Raw genomic sequence first — 21,606 nt, 5'->3', positions numbered from 1 at the left:
CGCCTGCTATCCAGGGACATGCTCAAGTCGATTTGTACTGTATATCACTTTATACAATTGCCCTGACAAAGCCCCCCAAGTTCTCATATGTAAATCTCTCTAACCCCTGCTTTGCGTTCATTCCCGCACAGTCTCCTCCTCCCAGCTTCACGTCCAGGTAGACCACAGCCACTCAGCACTAATCTCTAAAAACTCAATGCTCTGCACATGATAAGGGACACACAATGCACACCCCTCTTGCAACCACTCTGTCAAGTGTCCCAATTTAAGAGAAGACGCTCAGGGACTGAGATAATCCACGGATCCCACTCGCGTCGGCTTTTATATTTCAATCTGTCGTGTTAAGTTGTCAAGAGGACCGATTAAACTGATGCCTCACGATTTGAGATTTACTTTCCTAGGAATGATAGTCTTTAAGGCCTGTCTTACTAAGTTCTGCTTAAAGATTATCCCAAAAAAAGCAAGTGTGTCTTTACTGCTATAAACCTAGCAATAAAACAATAAAGTGTTTTAGGGAAGGACAGTTTGGAGATATTCAGGGTTATATACACAAAAAAGTAAAACTGAATAAAATTTGGATTTTTAAAGAATGTCATCTGTGTAGTTCTTTCAGCATGAAGCAAAAACACCATATGTAAAAAAGAGGGGCAAAACATGTTTCTATCTACGTAAAACAAAAATAGTCAGAGATTCACCGAAAAGGACATAAGTGAACAGGGAAGAATTGCTATGACAGGAAATAAAAGGATCGCATGAAACACACAGGAAAGGGACAAGCTGAAGCTGCATCCAATAAAACAAAGGCAAAGATACATGTTTAATCACCAAGAATCAGCAGTTGGAGATAACACATATTTTAGTTGGGTGTGTCAGTTTTAGATGCAATATGTCAGATTTCTGACAGGCGAGCTGTTATATTATAAAAATCCACTTGTATTGTGCCTTTTCTCCATATCATATCCTTTTTACATCATCTCAAGCTGTCCTTGTGGGTAAAATAGAAGAAAGAGATCAAAGGACTGAAAAGCAATAAACATAATACTAATCAACAAAGGGTGGAACCCTTCATGGGACCTTGAAAATTCCTGAACAAATAGTAATTTTAAAGTGGGCTGAAGTACTTTTTTTTTTTAAGCAAATTTGTTCATTCCTAAAACTACAGCAATAGAAAGTCTGACAGTTGAGTATGTAGCCTTTAGAAAGGTCAGGGAGGGGAATAAGACTATTTGAGGCATAATCTTGTCTAAAATCCAATTGTGTCTTATGTTATTGTTTTGATCTAGCCATTTGCTTCTGAGACCCTGCTTGGAGAAGTGGAATATACAAGCTACAAAAGAATGGCTGTCACCTGTGAGAGTGGTATGCTGAACGATTGGGCCCGGCAGATGCTAAGGTTGCTTGGGATTCATATTACTGGCATTTTCAGCATATGACAAGCCCTGTGCAGGCTGCTGATCTCATTTCACAGTTATGTCAACTACCTAAGAATTAAGTACCATTTTATTCCCAGGTTTAAATGGGGGAGGATACACACTAAGTGTAACACGCTGTCTTCTTGAATCTCCACTAGACTGCTGTACAGTCAGGTGTTAGTTAACAAAGGGCTTATGTTGTGAGAAAAGTCTTCTCACATCATTTCATCATTGTGTGAACACCAAAGAGGCTGTCTACACAACATGGTACAGAAAACCAAATTTATCATCTTACAGCATCTCTGGAATATTGTACTTTGCAATTCATGTTGTCTGTTAGCCACTAGGCCAGACTCTAGGGATATGGTGATCAATTTGATGAACATAATGTCCCAGCGTGGTCATAGAACTTTCTCCTTTAAATGAGTTTGCATCTCACGTTCAAGGCGAATTACAACTAAGGATATTGACAGAGCTGAAGAGTACCATTACAGAACCTCTTCAAATGGGAGGACAATGTAATAGTGTCTTGGGTTCCTAGAATGAAAACAGGATAGGGAGTCTAGAAGAAAACACAACCTTTCATTTTGGCAAGGAATAGTCATTAGTCCAGAGTACAAACATGACTCAAAAATCATAGCATGTAGGAAGTTCCTGCTTCATGTTAGGTGCAACTCAAAACCATGCAACCATGCATGAGAATCCTCACATTTCTAAATATGGAGACATTCTCTAATCATCCCCATTTTCAGTGAATAAAAACAAGGCTTTGAGAAGCAACAATACCTAGAAAAGAACACACACCTTGCAGGATATGGCATTGTAACTGCCACCTGAGTAGTTTAAGGGCTAACTTAGGCACCTCATGACCAAATCATGGAAGCATCATAAACTCCTTCAAATGCTGTTCTGATTTGGGCTTTGGTGAGGGTTGTTGCTTGTGAACAGCCTTAACAACACTAAGCAAGAACGTGGCTGACAATGAACATTACACATGATCGTATAATCTGTCACAAATAAATGATTGAGGGGCAGTGTATCAATGAACATTCAGATAGGCTCTTTTTTTTTTAAGTGAAAAAGATGTCCCAGGCAAGATGTCATTTGACACTCCAGCATCCCAAACAAGAGGTCCTGGGTTTAAACCCTGACTATACTTTTGAGTCCGGCTTCCTGCTCATGTGCACTCCAGGAGCCACATGAGTAGTTGGGTGTCCACCATTCATGTGGCAGATACAGGCTGACTTCCGGGTTCCTGGTTTCAGCCAGGCCTACATCTAGCTATTGCAAGTTAGGGAAGATTTGTGGAGTGAATGAAGCAGAGGATGGAAGATTGTCTTTATCTCCTCCTGCCTCTCTGCCTTTCAAATTAAAAAATAGTATTTTAAAATACCAACAAAACTCAACACGTCAAATGACAAAAGCTTGAAGTTCCTGCTTCATGTTCATTTCACCAGTGTGTTTCTTACATTTTCATTGTAGGACACTTAAATACATGGGCATCAAATGACCGTGACATTTTATACCAGATATCATTTCCTCCTAGATCATAGAATTTTAACACTTCTGAAACACTTGTTTAACTAATAACAGCTCCTGAGCACCTGCTTTATGCAGAGTGTTTTATAGAAGTTCACTTCTTTAAACATGATAAGCACCTTGCAATAATACTATCATATGTTACATGCTATTGTTGGCCTGATTTTAGATGACAAAAGTAAGGGAAAGAAATTTCCCAATCAGTTACTTCATGCCTTATAGAGAGCAATCAACAAAACAGGGTCCCATAGCTTTATCAGTAGAGGCCATGTACTTAACAACTACACTATACAAACTCTTACGGACTGAATACAGATTAAAAGTGTTTTATGAGTGGTTTAGTAAGCCAACCTCTGGAATCCCAGCTACTCCCCAACAGCCTATGAAGAACTCCTTGTACACACTTAGAAACAGTCAAATCCCTTGGCCCATTTAAAGCCTCATAAAAAGAGTAAAACAGCACCAAATAAAAATCTACTCAGTGCTGAATGAGGGTGAAATCAAAAATCCAAGAAAGATTGCTCTACCTGCCTGTCCTACAGTTATTTCCAAAAGTCCTATAATTGTTTTATTTTAATAGGGAAGATTTTAGCATTTATAGTGAATAGAGTTCTTATGTGTTTGAGCTCTGTAGTTGAAATGAAATACCACCGTTTATATCTAAACTGCTTCCCACATGTAAACAGAGGCTCATCACACTCACCAAGCAAGACTGAGGTAATAAATGTACAGTTAGTGAGCCCACAGAAAATAATGGAACACTGCAACATTGCATGATGATGCTCAGAGAGCACATTCTAAAGAGATCACACTGAAATCCCTCATATTTAAGTTATACCTACCAGACACAAAGATAGGCTATAAATCACATTTACAGAAAATGTTTAAAGTTGTTCCTTATGTTCTGTTAACACTTCCAGGCAAATCAGGGTCTCAGATACTCAAGACACATATGTCCCTAGGGGTACAATGTGAGTCTGAGGCCAGAGAGTCTCAAAGATGGACCCTGGGGAGGATTCAGCAATCTTCTGTGCCCCAGGAAGTATGTAAACAGAAGGAAGGATCTAGTGGTGGATACACATGGGGTGGCTATCCTGGAATGCTATAACATGTAAGGCTGCAAATTTTCATAACTCACCAATACTAGGTTTTGAAGTATTACATGGTATGTATCTTATAATCACATATAAATACAAAGTCAACTGATGGTTCCTTTGGAGTTAAACCCATGTCGTCCCCACGTCCTACCCTCCATGATCTACTTCTTACTAATTCTTTTTTTCCCCCATAATACAATTTTTTAGGTATAGGCATCCCCCTTTCTCCCTCCTTTTTTCCTTCCATCATTCTATGCTTCCATATGAATATAGTAGTATAGTCCTTCAGCAACAGTTACAAATCCACCATTCTGCTGTTTAAGAGCATGATGGCATTGCAGGTTTAGACAAGGGTAGAAAAGCGAGCATCATATTGTTAAGTAATTTTTAACAGTTTCATTGGGGGTGTTCCTTTTATTCAGGAGTAAAGATGCATGCTGCAAAGTATCTTCACTTCCTAGTAAGCTAGTCTGCAATACACAGTTCATCTGTGAGAATACACGTAAAATACAAGTACACCAGTGTATCAATCTGTTTTGTATTTTGCATGAATGTTGCCTTATATCAGAGAGAACGTATATTTGTCATTTGGGGATTGACTTATTTCTCTAAGCATAATGGTCTCTAGTTGCGGTCATTTTGTTGCAAATGGTAGAATTTCATTCTTTTTAATGACTGAGTAGTATACCACAGACTAAATGTACCACAATTTCTTTATCTGTTCCTCTTCTATAGGCACCTGAATTGTTCCATGTCTTCACTACTATGGATTGTATTGCTATAAATATGGGGTTGTAGTTCACTTTCTCATATGCAGATTTTACTTCTTTTGGATAAATTCACAAGAATGGGATAAGCTGGGTCATTTGGTATGTCAGTTTTCAATTGTCTCACCATTCTGCATTCTGACTTCCATAGTAGGTACAGTAGCCTACACTCCCAGCAACAGTGGTATAGGGTAGCTTTTTCCCACATCTGTGCCAGATGATTTCATCTGCAAACACAAGGGAACACGAATAGCCAAAACTATCCTGAAGAATAAAAATCAAGCTGGAAAAAAATTCAATTCCAGACCTCAAGACATACTACAGGGCAGTGATCATCAAAAAAAATGTGGTACTGGAACAGATACAGAAAAGATCAATGGAACAGAATAGAAACTCCAGAAAGGAACCCACGCATGTACAGCCAACTAATCTTAGACAAGAGAAATGGAAACAATCCAGGGAAAAAAACCTGGTCTCTTCAACAAATGTTGTTGGGACAACTGAACAGCAGCCTCCAGAAATAGGAATCGAGACCCTCACCTCTCACCTTATACAAAAGTCAGCTCTAAATGAATCAAGGGTCTAAATCTTCACCCAGAAACCATAAAACTACTAGAAGAAAACATAGGCAGACTCTCCAAGATAGAAGCATTGGTAAAGACTTCTCAGAAAAGTCACCCAAAGCACAGGGGCAATCAAAGCCAAAACAAACAACTGGGACTACATCAACTATATAGCTTCTGTACAGCAAAGCATACGATCAACAAAGTGAAGAGGAAACACTAGAATGGGAGAAAATTTTTGTACACTACACAACTGATAGGGGACTAATCCAGGATTTATAAAGAGCTTCAGAAACTCAAGGACAGCAAAACAAACAACCCTGCTAAAATGGGCAAAGAAAATGAGTAGGCATTTTCAAAAGAACAAATTCAAATGGCTGACAGACATATGAAAAAATGTGTAGGCTTCCTAGCAATTAGGGAAATTCAAAGAAAACCCACACTGAGATTCTCCACTTAACTCCAATGGGATTGGCCTACATACAGAACTCTACTGATAGCTCCTATTTCTTATTAACTCCTAAAACATTATTTTCTTGCTTCGGGATATCAGCAAACAAGATTCAGGGTTTTATCTCGAGTCAGGCTGGATTAGTTAAGAGCCAAGAGGAGACAATGAAGCAAACACTGCTTCTCTAAATGATAACAATGAGGCAGCCTTGACAAAATGAGACGCAGAATCCAGCCACTTGAGCTCACTTTATCACGTGACGGTGTCACAAACATCGACATCATGGCTGCTCTCCTTATAATCACATCTCATCTGCTCATGCACCTCATTCCCAAAAAACGTCTGTGAGAAAACTTTCAAGAGTATTTTGCCTTTGCAAAAAGGGGGATATGGAACCAGCTGGACCAATTGCAATTATCAACTTCAGTTAGTTTTCCAATTATTTCCCACTTTAAATACCATGAAAACTTCCCTCCACACCTGTCAAATTAGATGAAAAATTCAGAATTTACTTTTTGCACAAGAGGCAGAAAGGGAGTGGCACGAGACAGTCAAAACTTCGTAGCCTCAGCTATGAATTTAATTTCACCACTTATTTTCAGCCAGGACAGATCACACACCTTTATGGCCTTCAAAAGGAAGCAATGGATTTCAATGTACTTTGTGTATTTTAAATTATTTAATGTGGCATCAAAATTGTTGTAAGAATTCTGGGGTCAGATTATCATATTTAAAGAATAGTGTTTCTAAAAGTGCTTTTTTCCTACCAATCTTCCTACTAGATTTTCTGTGCTGTAGAATCCTTTGTATATTTCTAACTTTTCACAGTAAAGTACAAGTATTTGTCTTTTATTTATTTCCAAAGAGAAAAACTGCATATCTTTAATTATCAAAGTGTACAAAATACATTACACTGAAAATCCAACATTTCCTTATATTATTTTGATTATTTTCCTGGCATTCCTCATAAAGCTAATAGTTATGCTCCTTGAAGATGATGTTATACAAAATCACTTCTCTCTTTTTAAATCATTGAGTAGTTGTATGTGATTGAGAGTAAAAAGGAAATATGGTGTAAGCATTACTGAAGATATTTTAAAGTCCCAAGGACCAACGAATTCTCAAGTAAATCAAGTTGTGATTCACACAATTCAGACATCAGCACTACGTGTTTCTTGCTTTAAGCTCTCTTTGATATGAACACTTTGCAAATTAAAAAAAAAACATAATGATAAATGTACTAGTATTGTCAGTCATATTAATTTAGGTCAAGAACTGTCAAAAACTTAGTCACACACAACAAAGATGACAGGTGGCCCCGCAAAACACTTAGTGCCCAAATATGTGGGTATGTCAGGTTAAATCCGGTTATTATTTTCCTTAATATTTATTATCAACCACCAATGATATAAGACAGGTAAAATCACACAGTATCAGAATTGAATAATATAAAGGTACTTCCAAAAGTTCATGGAAAACTATTCATTATCTTGTCATTCTCTTTCTCTATGAACTTTTGGGAATAGCACTGCATACACTTCAGTTTGGCTGAAAACTCACTGTACTGTCCTTGTGTCATATGAAACAGTGAAAGTGTTATCTTTGAATCAATGGATCTTTATTAATCACATGAAGAAAAAAAAAACAGGTTGCCTGCAGGAAGGCCTGACAACCCCATCCCCCGCCCCCAGCCTCAACTGATGCAAATCAGAAGGAAGTGTGCCTGGGAGCACAATGGTGTTGTTTCTCAGGCCCTGTCTGCCTCCCTGATAATGGCTCTATTGAGATCCTCAGAGAACCCATTAAGAATGATTTCCGATGCAGGCAAACAAATGGAGAGACAGAGGAAGAGGAGCACAGGAAGAAAAGAGGAAGAATCGAAAACAAAACATCTAAGACAGGGAATGTGGTCTGGTCAAAAACAAACTTTCCATTGTTTTTAAAGGCCAAGAGAAAGGATACTCCCTCACTTTTGTTTCTTTCAACTCAAACTAGGGCCTGAGGACAACAATGGACACGAAGATGATCCCATTCCTTCAGAAAGTCAGGAAGATCATTCAAGTCCCCAGTATTCCTGCTGCACTTCCTTGCTGCTTCTAGACTCCCTGCCAAGTATTTTAGCATTCTTTGTCGCTTGTCTCTCATGTTGTCACCAACTTCAGAAAAGAAACATTTTAATATCTAGAGTAGCTGCCTTTAGTTAACCTCGTTAATATGAAGCAAATATTTTACTAGCTTTTCCAAATTTTATATTAGAATTTTACATTGTATACTCTTTGTTCAGCATGTGTATGTTGCTTGGTTATTATTTCTGTTTGGAAAAATTGTAGCAAGAGCAAAACTACATTTTAGTATAAAATAAAGACATCGTATTAATTGTAACTGATCTGATGTGGAAACCTTTCAAAATATAAAAAGTGAACCACCTGGTAATTATTTTCCGTAGAAAGTATTTGAAATCAATCTACTTTTGATCCTCACAAATGAGATGCCTTTCAAGTGTGAACTATCAGAATAGTCATATTTTATTTTATATTTAACCTATAAATTATTATTTATAATTATATTGTGATGATTGCTTTGTGTGCCTCACCTCTGTGTGACATAAAAAAAGCCACATAATGGAAGAGACTGCTTTTTACCCACTTCTACAGGTTTACTGGCAAATGTTCATCATACATATTGGAGTGGCATCTTCCTGCCACAATCATTATTAACTGGAAGACACTACATTCTACTAGGCCGAATTGTCATTAGCAAAAACATTTCTCCCTGGCCCACAACCTCAGAAGTTTTAGCTGTTGCCCCTGCTTAGCATCCCCAGAGGATGCTAAGAGTAGATTCTGATTAAGTGTCCTGAAAATCTTAGAACTCCCACAAAGCACTTTATTCCTGTGACATTATTCTAATTTCTAAAGCCCCAGTTAAATTGACACTCAACAGCAGTACTTCAAGTACAGTGCACGGCACAGAAATCAGTTTGTCTTCTCTTCTCATTCAGATCCCTCTCCTGGCAGCGGGAACAAACGATCTATTACACATCTTACCCAGTGGCTTTGGTGCATCCCAAATGGCTATTTTTCACATGCCTCCATCCCTGCTAGTCCTGAGGTTAACTTCTCATAATAGTACAGATACAAAGATTCCACGTTTTATAAACACAAGTTTGGGATTCTGTCCAACAGCTTCATGCGGTACTTTAGAACAGCAGAGCATAACATTTGTAACAATGTCATTTCACTGTATGATAAACATAAATTTGCCATAAATATATATATATATTTTCACACACACACAAATATATATAATGTGTCACCATTTTCAGGTTATTTCAACTGAATTGGCCTTGTTCAAATAAGCAGGCCTATGTCATACGGAACCACCACTTTACAGATAAACTGTGTGAAATCGGAGATGGGTATAGAATGACACTGACTTCCATCATGATTTTATACTGCCACACTGCACATAGGTCTTTCAAGTTGACTTTATCGGAATCTTTCTGAATCTATTTTCCATGCTATTAAACTGAGCACAGTCAACATTGTTCAACAGCAATCACACATCCATCTAGAGCGCAGCAGAGAGGTTAAACAATGAAACGGTCATTTTTTTGAACTGCCACAATTCCCTCAGTGGTGCACTAACAGCATGTATCAGAGACTCACAATAATCCACACTAAGTTTGATGGACAAGGGTAACCAGAAATCTAAGAGAATATGAAAAACATGCACACATACATGACTATTTACCATACTGTAATTATGGCCATATTTGACTTTTTTAAAAGATTTATTCATTTTTATTGGAATGTCAGATTTACAGAGAGAGAGGGAGAGGGAGAGGGAGAGAAGTGGAGAGAGGGAGAGAGAGAGAGAGAGAGAGGGAGAGAGAAGGAGAGATCTTCCATGTGCTGGTTCACTCCCCAAGTGGCCACAACGGCTGGAGCTGAGCCAATCTGAAACCAGGAACCTCTTCCGGGTTTCCCACACGAGTGCAGGTTTGGGGCCATTCTGGACTGCTTTCCCAGGTCACAAGCAGAAAGTTGGATGGGAAGTGGAGTAGCTGGGACATTTACTGGTGCCGATATGGGATCCCGGTACATGCAAGGTGAGGACTTCAGCCACTAGGCTACTGTGCCAGGCCCTCTTTGACCCATATTTAAGTAATACATTTCACTCTCTTCTCCTGAAGTTTCTACATAGTCAAATATCAAAAATATATAACTGCAAAATATATATACAGAATATTTAAAGATTCAGCTACAACTTAAAGACTAAAATATTAAAGATTCAGCTACAACATAGCATTTAAGAACAACTGGGCAAATCAAGAAACCCAGCAACTGACAGTGAACCTGAGCAAGTTAAAGCCTCTCTCTGTCATCTGCACTCAGTGAATTTTCTCAGGATTTAAGGTTAGGTTTTACTTCTGGAAGTCCTGTTCTATGCAATGTTGTACTTGGAGTCTCAGCTAATTGCCTAACACTTGAAGATGTCACTGGGGCTGGTGTGGTGGCTCAACATGCTAATCCTCCACCTGCAGTGCTGATATCCCCTATGGATTCTGATTTTAATTCCGGCTGCTACACTTCTGATCCAGCTCTCTGCTGTTGGACTGGGAAAGCAGTCGAGGATGGTTCAAGGTTTTGGGCACCTGAACCCTCATGGGAGACCCAGAATAAACTCCTGGTTCCTGGCTTCAGATTGGTTCAGCTTTTACTATTGAAGTCATTTGGGGAGTGAACCAGTATTTCTCTTTCTCTCTGTAATCTTTCAAATTCAAACAAATGAATCTTGAAATGCAGACAAGTAAGATACTTGTTTCTTCTTTTGATGGAGTTATAGAATAAAGTGATTCACGCTGAATGTTGCTTTAATGACAGCAGTTTCTACAATGTTCACATTCATTAATATTATGGTATAGCATGTTGTTAAACAATGTCATTACACATGTATACCATGAGTTATTTAATATTTTTTTCAAAAATCCACACCACTAAATAATAAATGTGATGCTAGTAACATCATACTTTTAAATTTAATGGATCTTGAAGGGTTAACAAATACATATTTATTTTATATTAAAAGTTACCTCCAGAATGAGGAGCTTAAATTCTTTTGTTAAAAAAAAAAACTACTATGGTTTCATTCAACAAAAAGAGTTGCTTAGAATTCAAGAGTATGTTTATAAGTCAAGAGTATTTTTTTGAAGAAAAAAAAAAGACAAAAGCCAGACACTTGTTATTCAGGAACCACAGGTGGTCAAGACTTTCATTTCACGTCACATTTGACACGGGATGAGCGGACGCACCCAGAGAAGCAGCACACACCAGACAGAAGAGGAGCACCCAGTCCCCCAGGGCCTGGCCTCCGCAGCCACTATCTCACCGACCTTCCTCCTGACACCAACTTCTACAAATACGCAAGTTCACTGGCAATTTCAAATAAATCCATCTCTAGTATTTAAGATGGGCCAGAAAGTGTACTGGGTGGATGTGTTTCTGAATCAAAAACTACATTAAAAATAAATAAATAAACTATAACAAAGGGGTCAAGAGAAGAGCTGAAAATTCACAGGAATAACACCAGTTGATGGGACTGGATTTTCAGTCGGGGAGGATGAGGTTTTCACATCGCTTAGAACACTCTACCACAGTAGACTCTGAACAGAAAGTGGAGAAAAAAGGAAAGAATTTTTCACGTTTATGCCAGTTAGAGCTCTCGGGGAGACATGTAGTTAATTTCTCCATGACACTTCTGCAGTAAAGATATCCGCAGGAAGGATATTTACATCTTTTTCTAACTCCATTCCAAACCGTGACACTTGAGCACCCTAAATCTGAACAAGAGATCCTAACCTCATTCAAATCTTCAGGTCAACAGTCATTAAGTACACAGACCTTAGGAAATCTGTCCAACTTTAATTCTGAATCTTTTACTTGGACACAGCATTCTGTGAGTCACTGCATTTTGACATTGTCTGATCTTCTCAAGCCAACACAAGATACACATCTCCCCTGATCTCTCTTAACTAAGAATTGGATATGAATGTCATACATAAGGAAGCAATGGAATCTGCCTTTTGTCCCTGAAATTGAACTCTATGATGTTAAGACTATGAGCCATTCTCTGGTTTCAAAGATATTGAATAGGAAAAAACAAAGAATGTATTCCCTTCTGAAATAAAAGGACCTATTGTGTGAATATGACAATGGTCTAGTATTCCAAAAAAACAAAGCATTCACAGTGAATGACAAGATTATAAACATATTCAACCACTTTGATAAAAAAAGATACATCTTCATCAATTTATTAGATGAACAGAATAAGACTTTGTGAAATATACCACATAAGTAAAGATTCTAATTTATTTGTAAAATGTATAAAAAGTGTAGTCATCATTAATAAGTGGCTTTAACATTACCCATAATATTTATTGATTACTTACCATTTACTCAATAATCATGAATTGTGTATCTGCTATGTACTGGATCCTAAACTTGCCTGTGCTTCCAAAAAGAAACAGAGTACAAAGCAAGCAAGGCATGTAAATACATATATTACAACAAAGATATGAAAAAGGATGTAAGTATCATGAATAAAAGAAAAGAGCAGGAACCATTCTGTCTTGGAAACTCAATGAAAGCATCAACAAAGACAAAATGTTTTATACTGGGCCTGATGCCATAGCCTGATGGCTAAAGTCCGTGCCTTGCATGTACTGGGATCCCATATGAGCACCGGTTTGTGTCCTGGCTGCACCACTTCCCACCCAGCTCCCTGCTTGTGGCCTGAGAAGCAGTAAGGAGAATGGTCCAAAGCGTTGGGCCCCTGCACCTGTGTGGGAGACCCGGAAGCTGCTCCTGGCTGCTGGCTTTTGATGCCACTTGGGGAATGAACCAGCACACAGAAGATCTTTCTCTCCATCTCTCTTTCTGTAAATAAGACTTTCCAAGAAAAATGAATAAATCTTTTAAAACTTTTTTTTATATATTCCAAGCTGGAAAGAGAAACACAATTTGCCTAGAGGGTGAAAGGGTGAAAAATCAACAGGGAGATTTTTCTAGGTAGAAACATTTTAAATGAGTTAATTCACAGGTCATCTGATACATTCACAAACAAGCTTGGCCCAATGAGAACATTAGTGTGGTAGAAAAAAGTACTTAATGCCTGCCTCTGCAGGTATTCCCTTAAGGTAAGGGATTCCATTGCAGCCTGTAAGCAACAGGGTACACCCTAGGTTCCAGACTGGATTCACAATCCAAGTCATTCCTCCTGGAAACAAACCTGGTAAAAGTTGGAACATGGAAACAGAGATGCTGAACATCTGACATCGCAGAGGTCTATCTACTCCAGAGACGAAAAGCATCTGGGATCAAGACAGATTGGAGGCATGAAAATTTCAAAACCAGTTCAGCTCTCCTTGAGAGAAAAGTACAAGTCTTGATGTCACCAAGGTGCATCACATGGCCCACTCCTGCAGTGAGTGAGTCACGCACTAACTCAAGAATACCAGATGTTATACCCTGTAAGGGTTACACATCTACAGGAGAACCTGAAGCAAACCGTAAGGCTATTCAGATATGCTCAAAATGACTCAATCACTAACAGTTAATGCACAGACCCTGGTTTTAAAATTTGTGCTTTAACTGGGATTCCTTTAGAGAAAAACTTATGTCTTTCTCAACTCCACTTCCACAATGTTCAACATAAGATTTGGTAGAAAGTAATAAGTTCATAGTTTCATTTAGACTCATCTGTTCATTAAAACTGAATGGCTTTGTTTCCTCTAATCCTGTACCCCAGCATCCTCCCAGGCCACAAAATTAGGAAACTGAACAGATTGTTCTCCTACTGATGCTGGGGGATACTTTACTCACACCAACCCTGGGAGGCAGGGATGCTGGCTCCAGCCATCGGGCTCTTACTATACATCAGGGAGACTAGGCTTGCGTTTCTGTTTCCTGGCTAAGGCACAGCACAGTTGGATTCTGGTTGTTTGGGGCAACTAAAAAGCGAACCAGTAGACTGGAATGCATTCATTCTCTTTTTTTCCCCAATTCTCTCTCTCCCCAATTATATCTCTATCACCCTCTATTATATACATTTTACAAGAACAACCATTATGAAACCTCACTGATTTATTTTGTAGGTTAACCTAGTTACTATAATATTGAGAAGTAATTAATATACCATTTCTATGTAAGTGGTACATACGTGGTACCTCAAACATTGTTCTTGGTGGAAATCAAAAAATCTTGACACAAATACCCAAAGAAATGCTGGCCCATGAAGATTAAAATATTGAATGGGAATATGTAACTCTAATTGCAAAGTACCATGTCTACTGCACAGTTATTAGAAGACATCTGATTTTTCTTGCTGACTCAATTCCACATACAGTAATTCAATTCCATGAACAAGCAGAGGTATTTCAGCACTAACACAATGTAAGATATGCTAATAATTTCCTAGAGAAAGCAAAAAGACAGAACAACATCAATGCGCTCTTGGAAGATATAAAGATGTATGCTAAAACATCTTCTTATGATCAGAATCAAATTCATAGTGAAGGCAACCTTGAAGCAGAGCAGGATCACAGGTCCCACAGGCATGATTTCTACTTATGCAGCCACACTGGAATGGGAAGGTGGGCATGGGGAGCCCAGGGCCTCACTTCTTTGCTTCTGTCAGATTCTATGTACTTAAGCTGCTGGGAAGGACCAAAGGCCCTATTTGTATTTATATTTGTTATTTAACCCTTCAGGTCAAAGGTGCTTTGCTGTCTTCTTCCTGGCCCCTCCAGCAGGTGCAGTTCCCTGCTCTTCCACAGTAATTTAGATCTTAGACTAAGAGGCATTGTACCGTGGGTAGAGTCTAGAACAGGATGCAATAGAGACTGAAGGACCCATACCATGGCACCCATACCATGGGGGTTAGTTAGGAACAAGTGCAGCCATCTTGTTAGAAAAGTACTCTCTGAAAAGCAACCTTCAACAGAATCCCCAGTGCAGTCAGGAATAAGAGTCGATCTGAGCTCAGCAAACAATGTCAAACCACTGATTGATCATGTTGGAGATCACCACATTCTGTTCATCACAACATTATCTGGGACAACCTTTTATTGGGAAGAATAGGACACCTCACTTTTTCATGTTAGCTCATTGTAACTGTGGGACCCCAACATTACTCTGATACTTAAAAAAAATTTCCCACTTAATTAAATTGTAACATTTCAAAAGCAGGAATCTTGAAAAAGCATGAAAGGAAAAAAAAAGAGGCAACAATAAAAAACAGCTGTATATTCCCTTTTGGAACCAATTTGCGTACAAAGAATTCCAAGATGCCAGGAGTGAATCTTGTGTACAGTTAGTAAGCAGATGATAATTATAAAGCAAAGGCCTGAAGCCAAACTCCTAGAGTAGACGGGTCAGAAAGTGAGTGTAGCACAATAGGCCATGAGAAACCTACCATTGTATTGTGCTGAGAAGTGGGAGTCCTATGGCCACAACTCTCTTGCGTCAGAAGAGAAACTGGCTGAAATTCCTCAGAGTGAGGCTTGTTGGGAAAACTCACATGCAAGGGAAGGTGAAAGGCTGGGAGCCCGTCACTCTCCTCTTCTTCCACTTTCTGTCTGCTTGTCACCATGGCTACCTCTCCATCTGCTTCCCCATACGGAGAGGCTGGTCGCTTGGAAGACATCCTGGAAGGAACAAAAGAGGAGAAAATAATGAAACCTCCACATAAATCCTTAATGCCGTCATTGTGTGGTTAGGGGCCATTGTAACAGAAATGCCTTTTTGTGCTGGCAGAGAGCAGGAAACCATCCAAATACCACTGCAAAGCACACACAATCAGAAACAATGGCCAAGCAGGTAGCAACAGAACAGTGCTTGTTTGTTATGAGAATAATACACTAATACAGCACTCTCTTGTATTCTGGCTTCTTAAACAAGAGAATTCACCTAAGAACACTGCATAATGAAAGACCATTCTATTTTAAAGGAAAGAAAAATATCCATCTAGTTTTACACTTTGATAGATCTTATTGAAGACAGGACATCTATGAATAGCAAATTTTGTTGGTAATTTAAAAGAAAAAAATAACTTAAAATGTCTTTCAGGGAAAAAATAAATTAGATAACTGATTGCCATTATTAAAAATTCACATGTTACTAAAGTGAATATTATTATGAAACAGAAATATCGGTTAGAAGCAAAGCTCAGAGCAAATGAAAAAAAGTTTGAAATTTGCTTAAGGTTTACTAAGAATGGTATAAATTCTATAATTTGAGAGTTTTCTTTCTTCCTTTTCTCTAAACCAGTGAATTTTTGCATTTAGTTGTAATATCAAAGTTGCAAGGTACAACAAAAGGGAAGAAAGGAAAAAGAGAATCTCAAATCTATTTTCACAAATCCATGAATGGTTTCGATGTGAATTTTCAGACTTACTTACTCTTTAGAATACTTAAACAAAAGAAAGATATCCAAAGAAACATGCTTTGTTTTGATGAACCAAAGGCCTAAGAAAATAGGCTCAGACAATTGCACAAGAATTACACACTGTCTTTGTGCTTGAGTCTGATTCAGAATATTATCAGGTTAAAAACACATGGCAGATATTTTCAGTTAAATGAAAAGTTCTTTTTTATTTTGTTTAAAGTTTTACCTGAAACTGGATTGAGTTAAAATAGTTGATTTTTTTTTAAACTCTCTTGTGGTACATACAATTTGATCTAACCTTGAAAAGGGAGTGTTTTTTTCGCTAAACCAACAAAACGTGTTTACAGAACCACCCATTCTTATCCCAGACAACTGGGATGGCAGGGAGGGAAATATTTACTCACTGCCATCTTACATCCTTCAAGTATATTATTGATTATAAATTTAAGAATGTATTCCCTAAAGAAATGCCTGTGATCAGTGCTGAGCCATACAATTTAGGGTTAGAAGTTACAAAAGAAAAATTATTCAGGTATTAAAGATGGTCTAACAAGACACAATAGAACCATGAAAAGAAATGAGGCTTAGAATCAAACACGTTGGTTAAAACTCTAAGTCTGCCACTTACTAGCTGTGAGACATAATCTCTCTCTCTCAATGTTATCTTACGCCTTTTTGAAAGTGAAATCTGTCATATAAAAGAGAACTTGTGAACTATGTAACACAGAAGTCATTCAAAAAATAACAATTATAAAACTATATAAGATGTCCACCCACCCTCAAAAATCAAACAAACAAGAAAATGAGGGAAGCAAATTTCTTCAGAGTTTAAGAATGAAAGCAAAGAGAAATAAAGTCATCTACTAGAAAATTTCTCCTTGTTCAGTAAACTGACCAAATGTAACAGCTAGTGTTTAACAAGAAACATAGGCACATGCAGCTACTGAAAAACAAAGGAAGATGAAGAAATGTTAGCAGCTACCACGTGAGCACTGTCTGAGAAGCGGACATGGCCCTCAGATTTCAAGTGTAACTATTTCCAATCCCATTAAAGATTATTCCAATTGTATTGCAAGTATGGAGAAGGATCAAATGGGCTGGCGTTGAACTACTTTCGTCTCATGGGGAACATCATACCTATCATCAAAGTGATATGTAATAAAATAAAATAGCCCCTGAACACTGCAGATAGTCACTTGCCCTCTCCTGATGCTGTTTCTTATCCAAGAAAACTCTTAATGCCCATATAAAGCTTGGATGGTCAAAACAGACTTCAAACTTGTAGTCTTAGTAAAGTGAATTTATCACTGAAAATTAACAAAGGTAATGTAATTATTTTTTGATCTCACATGTAGCTCAACCGTAAGATGATGATGCTTTTGTCAGACAAATCCTTCATTTCCCATTTGTACTGCTATTACCATTCTTACTGAAATTGCCAAATCAGTATTCTGGTGCCAATCGCAGTATCTAGTGTCATCCGTTACCCGAAAACTCTACAGTGATGAGAGCCAGTCTCCAGGTCACCAACAAATAGACAGCTGTATCCCACGATGGCATCCAGTGGCTTTCACATTCAGGATTTTTGTGTTCATTGCTTTTTTCCCAATATCCTAACAACTATAAAAACTGCGAATTCCAAAGTAGATCTAAGGCAAAGAGCCATATTAGATACCCACACTCTTCTCAAAGCGTAGTCATTTTAAACCTGAATGAACTTCATGTATTACTGAGTAAGCATTCTCTCAATATCATTCTATTTAGCAAAAATGTTAGGACTAAAACAAAATGAGCATGAAAGAATCATGGCACTAATTAGAATGTGTCACATATTTCACATTTAGTTCTACACCTGTGTCAGAGCAATACTGTATAATTTTTAAAATTTCATTTTATGACACAGTTTCATAGGCTTTGGGATTCCCCCAGCTGCTCCCCATGCCCTCCCCCCACGTTGGATTAATTTTAATGTGTTGGACTTCAAACCATTTGAAATAAAATGTAGGTAACAACTTCTGAAAGATTAAATGTCTACAACTAAGACAACAGTGGTTGTATTTCTGTTATAGTCTACTGAGAGGAAAGTAGAATATGTATCAAAATTAAGTATGATTTTAAATTAGTTGACTGTATTATTGCTGTTTACTGTAACATAACACTTCTAAAATATTGAGAAAATCCTAGTGACTTCAGATTCCTGCATTTTTTTTTTTAAAGATTTATTCATTTTATTACAGCCAGATATACACAGAGGAGGAGAGACAGAGAGGAAGATCTTCCATCCAATGATTCACTCCCCAAGTGAGCCGCAACGGGCCGATGCGCGCAGATCCGATGCCGGGAACCTGGAACCTCTTCCGGGTCTCCCACGCGGGTGCAGTGTCCCAAAGCATTGGGCCGTCCTCAACTGCTTTCCCAGGCCACAAGCAGGGAGCTGGATGGGAAGTAGAGCTGCCAGGATTAGAACCGGCGCCCATATGGGATCCCGGGGCTTTCAAGGCGAGGACTTTAGCCGCTAGACCACGCCGCCGGGCCCAGATTCCTGCATTTTTTTTAAGATTTATTTATTTCCATTACAAAGTCAGATATGCAGAGAGGAGGAGAGACAGAGAGGAAGATTTTCCGTCCGATGATTCACTCCCCAAGGGACTGCAATGGCGGGGGCTGTGCCGATCAGAAGCCGGGAACCAGGAACATCCTCTGGGTCTCCCACATGGTTGCAGGGTCCCAAAGCATTGGGCCATCCTCAACTGCTCTCCCAGGCCACAAGCAGGGAGCTGGATGGGAAGCAGAGCGCCGGGACCAGAACCGGTGCCCATATGGGATCCCGGCGCGTTCAAGGCGAGGACCTTAGCTGCCAGGCCATGGTGCCGGGCCCGATTCCTGCAATTTTTGTTCTCATATACCAAATGGTTTCATTTCAGACTAAATGGGACAGCAAAGCCTCATTCATGCTAAGGCATCAAGGGAGCACTGACTCTCTGAGACACACAGTTCACACTACACAGCTTATAACACGTCTACACTGAGGTGTCAAGACATCCGGGATACTTTAAACACCTAGGCTATACACATGTTCCCTCATAGGGCAAGGATTATGCTTTTCAACTAACAAAATTCAGGTACAAGATACAAGTGTGAAGGCTCAGTGGCTAAATCCTCGCCTTGAGTATGTCGGGATACCATATGTGTGCTGCTTCATGTCTTGGCTGCTCCCTACTTGTGGTCTGGGAAAGCAGTAGAGGACGGCCCAAGGCCTTGGGACCCTGCACCCATGTGGAAGACTCTAAAGAATTTCCTGGCTCCTGGCTTCAGATCAACTCAGCTCTGACCATTGCGGCTACCTGAGGAATGAGCCAGCAGAAGGAACATATTTCTCTCTGTTCCTCCCCTCTGTAAATGTCTTTCCAATAAAAATAAAATAAAACCATAAAGAAAAACAAATTTAGGTGTCAAAGTATACCAATATCAGACAAAGTAATCAAACAGGAAGCTACCTTGCAAAGTTATAATTATATAACAAAATTATTTACTTTGTTTTTGTGCATTTTTTAAATGAAAGAACTAACATCTAGGTGCAGGGCAAGAGATAATCTTCCAAATCCCCGACAAGCACTACATGTAGTACACCTACTAAATGTAAGATACTTATCTAATAAGAATTGCAAAATCGTAATCTAAACCCTGTGTTAAAAGGCTCATGAACTGGGCCCAGTGTAATGGCTTAACAGCCAAATCCTCACATTGCAAGTGCCAGAATTCCATATAGGCACCGGCTTATGTCCCAGCTGCTCCAGTTCCCATCCAGCTCCCTGTTTATGACCTGGGAAAGCAGCAAAGGATGGCCCAAAGCCTTGTGACCCTGCACTTGCGTGGGAGACCTGGAAGAAGACCCCTGGCTTCAGTTCAGCACTGGCCATTGTGACCATTTGGGGAGTGAACCAGCAAAAGGAAGAGCTTTCTGTCTCTCCTTCTCTCTGCAAATCTGACCCATCTTTCCAATAAATATAAATAAAAAATCTTCTTTTAAAAAATGAAGAAGCTCATGAACTATTTAAAAAGTTTTTAAATAAAAGGAGAAATAATCATGAAAAGTCCATTCAGATTAAGGCCCAAATGACATTAGAAGCAAACGTTTGAGAGCTTCATGACGGTCAGGGTCAGGGTTAGGGAATATTTGACCAGCCTGATTTACATCTAATAAAAAATCTCATGACAGATGCAGGAAGTTTTTATTTAGGAAGCCATGACAAAAGCAGACCCACAGATGCCTTTGCAAAGTACAACATAAACTTAAATTTACTCAAGAAAACAGTACTTGTAAAAAGAATTCCCTTAGCTACTTTCCTTACAGCATTCTGCATAATCAGGCCATTCTAGTTGTCTTGGGTTGTTGCTGAAGGAGCCTGGAGTATGTTGCCACTGGTGGAAGAATCTTCACATATATTATAGTCACTCTAAATGCCATGTCCCAAGTTGTGTTATATTCAGATATGCATAGCAAAACAAGAGGTGTGAGTATGCCACAAAGTCAACTCCACCTTGTTCATACATTGGAATTATCTAGGATCTCACCCTCCGGGATTTTGATGTTACTTGTCCTGGAACTTAAAATGAGTACCAAGGATGCACATATGTAGTTCATGTTGCAAACTCTTTGTGGTAGCCAGAATAATGCAATCTACCCCAAAAACACTGTTCCGCGCCTACGAGTGTTAACTTAGAGGGTTATGCAGGCATGCGTGCATGGTTAAGTCAAGAATACAAAGACCAAGTCATCAAAAGGGTTGCTGTGTGATGGAGGGGGCAGAAGGTCTGTAAGACATGTTGAGTAGTACTACGCTACTGGCCTTGAAGACGAAAAATAAAGCAGGCACCAAGCAGCCAAGACAGCACTCCGAAGGTAGACAAAGCAATTCCAAGAAGCCTGCCAGAAGCCCCTTCAAGGAATCCAACTGTGCCAGCACCTGGTCTTTTGGACTTCTCCAGAACACTTTAGGGATAAGTTATTATACAATAACTATAAATGAATTGGTGGCACTTTGTTTCAGCAGCCACTGGACACTAACACGGCATTGTTCTAAACACATTTCTTTCACAGTGGGTATTTTCTCAGTACAAAACCCTCCTGTAGTCTGCAGACACTTGCCTGATGTCTGTACTTCATCTAGCTCTCTGTTTTAATCACATTTCCTCAATGAGACTTTAGTGACTTTTAAACCACACCTCTTCCCTTCCACACCCCTTATTCTACTGTGCTTATAGGCCTTGCTTGCCACCGCTGGCACACTTAATATTTATTTTAAATATTTATTCCATCCTTCACAAGAT

At 39.0% G+C, this 21,606-nt stretch overlaps 1 protein-coding gene across 6 annotated transcripts in view; it reads right to left on the bottom strand.

Moving 5' to 3' along the window:
- The window catches only part of SOX5 (SRY-box transcription factor 5), a 569,607-nt gene that overhangs the window by 329,335 nt on the left and 218,666 nt on the right, over positions 1-21,606 (bottom strand). For 4 of the 6 annotated variants that reach the window (XM_058655909.1, XM_058655908.1, XM_058655911.1 and 1 more), the window contains one exon: positions 15,304-15,535. In XM_058655909.1, the coding sequence (XP_058511892.1) occupies positions 15,304-15,534 (231 nt within the window). In that variant the 5' untranslated portion in view covers position 15,535. The remainder of the gene's footprint in view (positions 1-15,303; positions 15,536-21,606) is intronic. The other 2 variants (XM_058655912.1, XM_012929085.3) reach the window with 1 other exon arrangement.

The sequence above is a fragment of the Ochotona princeps genome, chromosome 27 (genome assembly GCF_030435755.1).
Source record: "Ochotona princeps isolate mOchPri1 chromosome 27, mOchPri1.hap1, whole genome shotgun sequence".
Taxonomy (NCBI): Eukaryota; Metazoa; Chordata; class Mammalia; order Lagomorpha; family Ochotonidae; genus Ochotona; species Ochotona princeps.
This window is presented reverse-complemented; position numbering and strand designations above follow the sequence as displayed.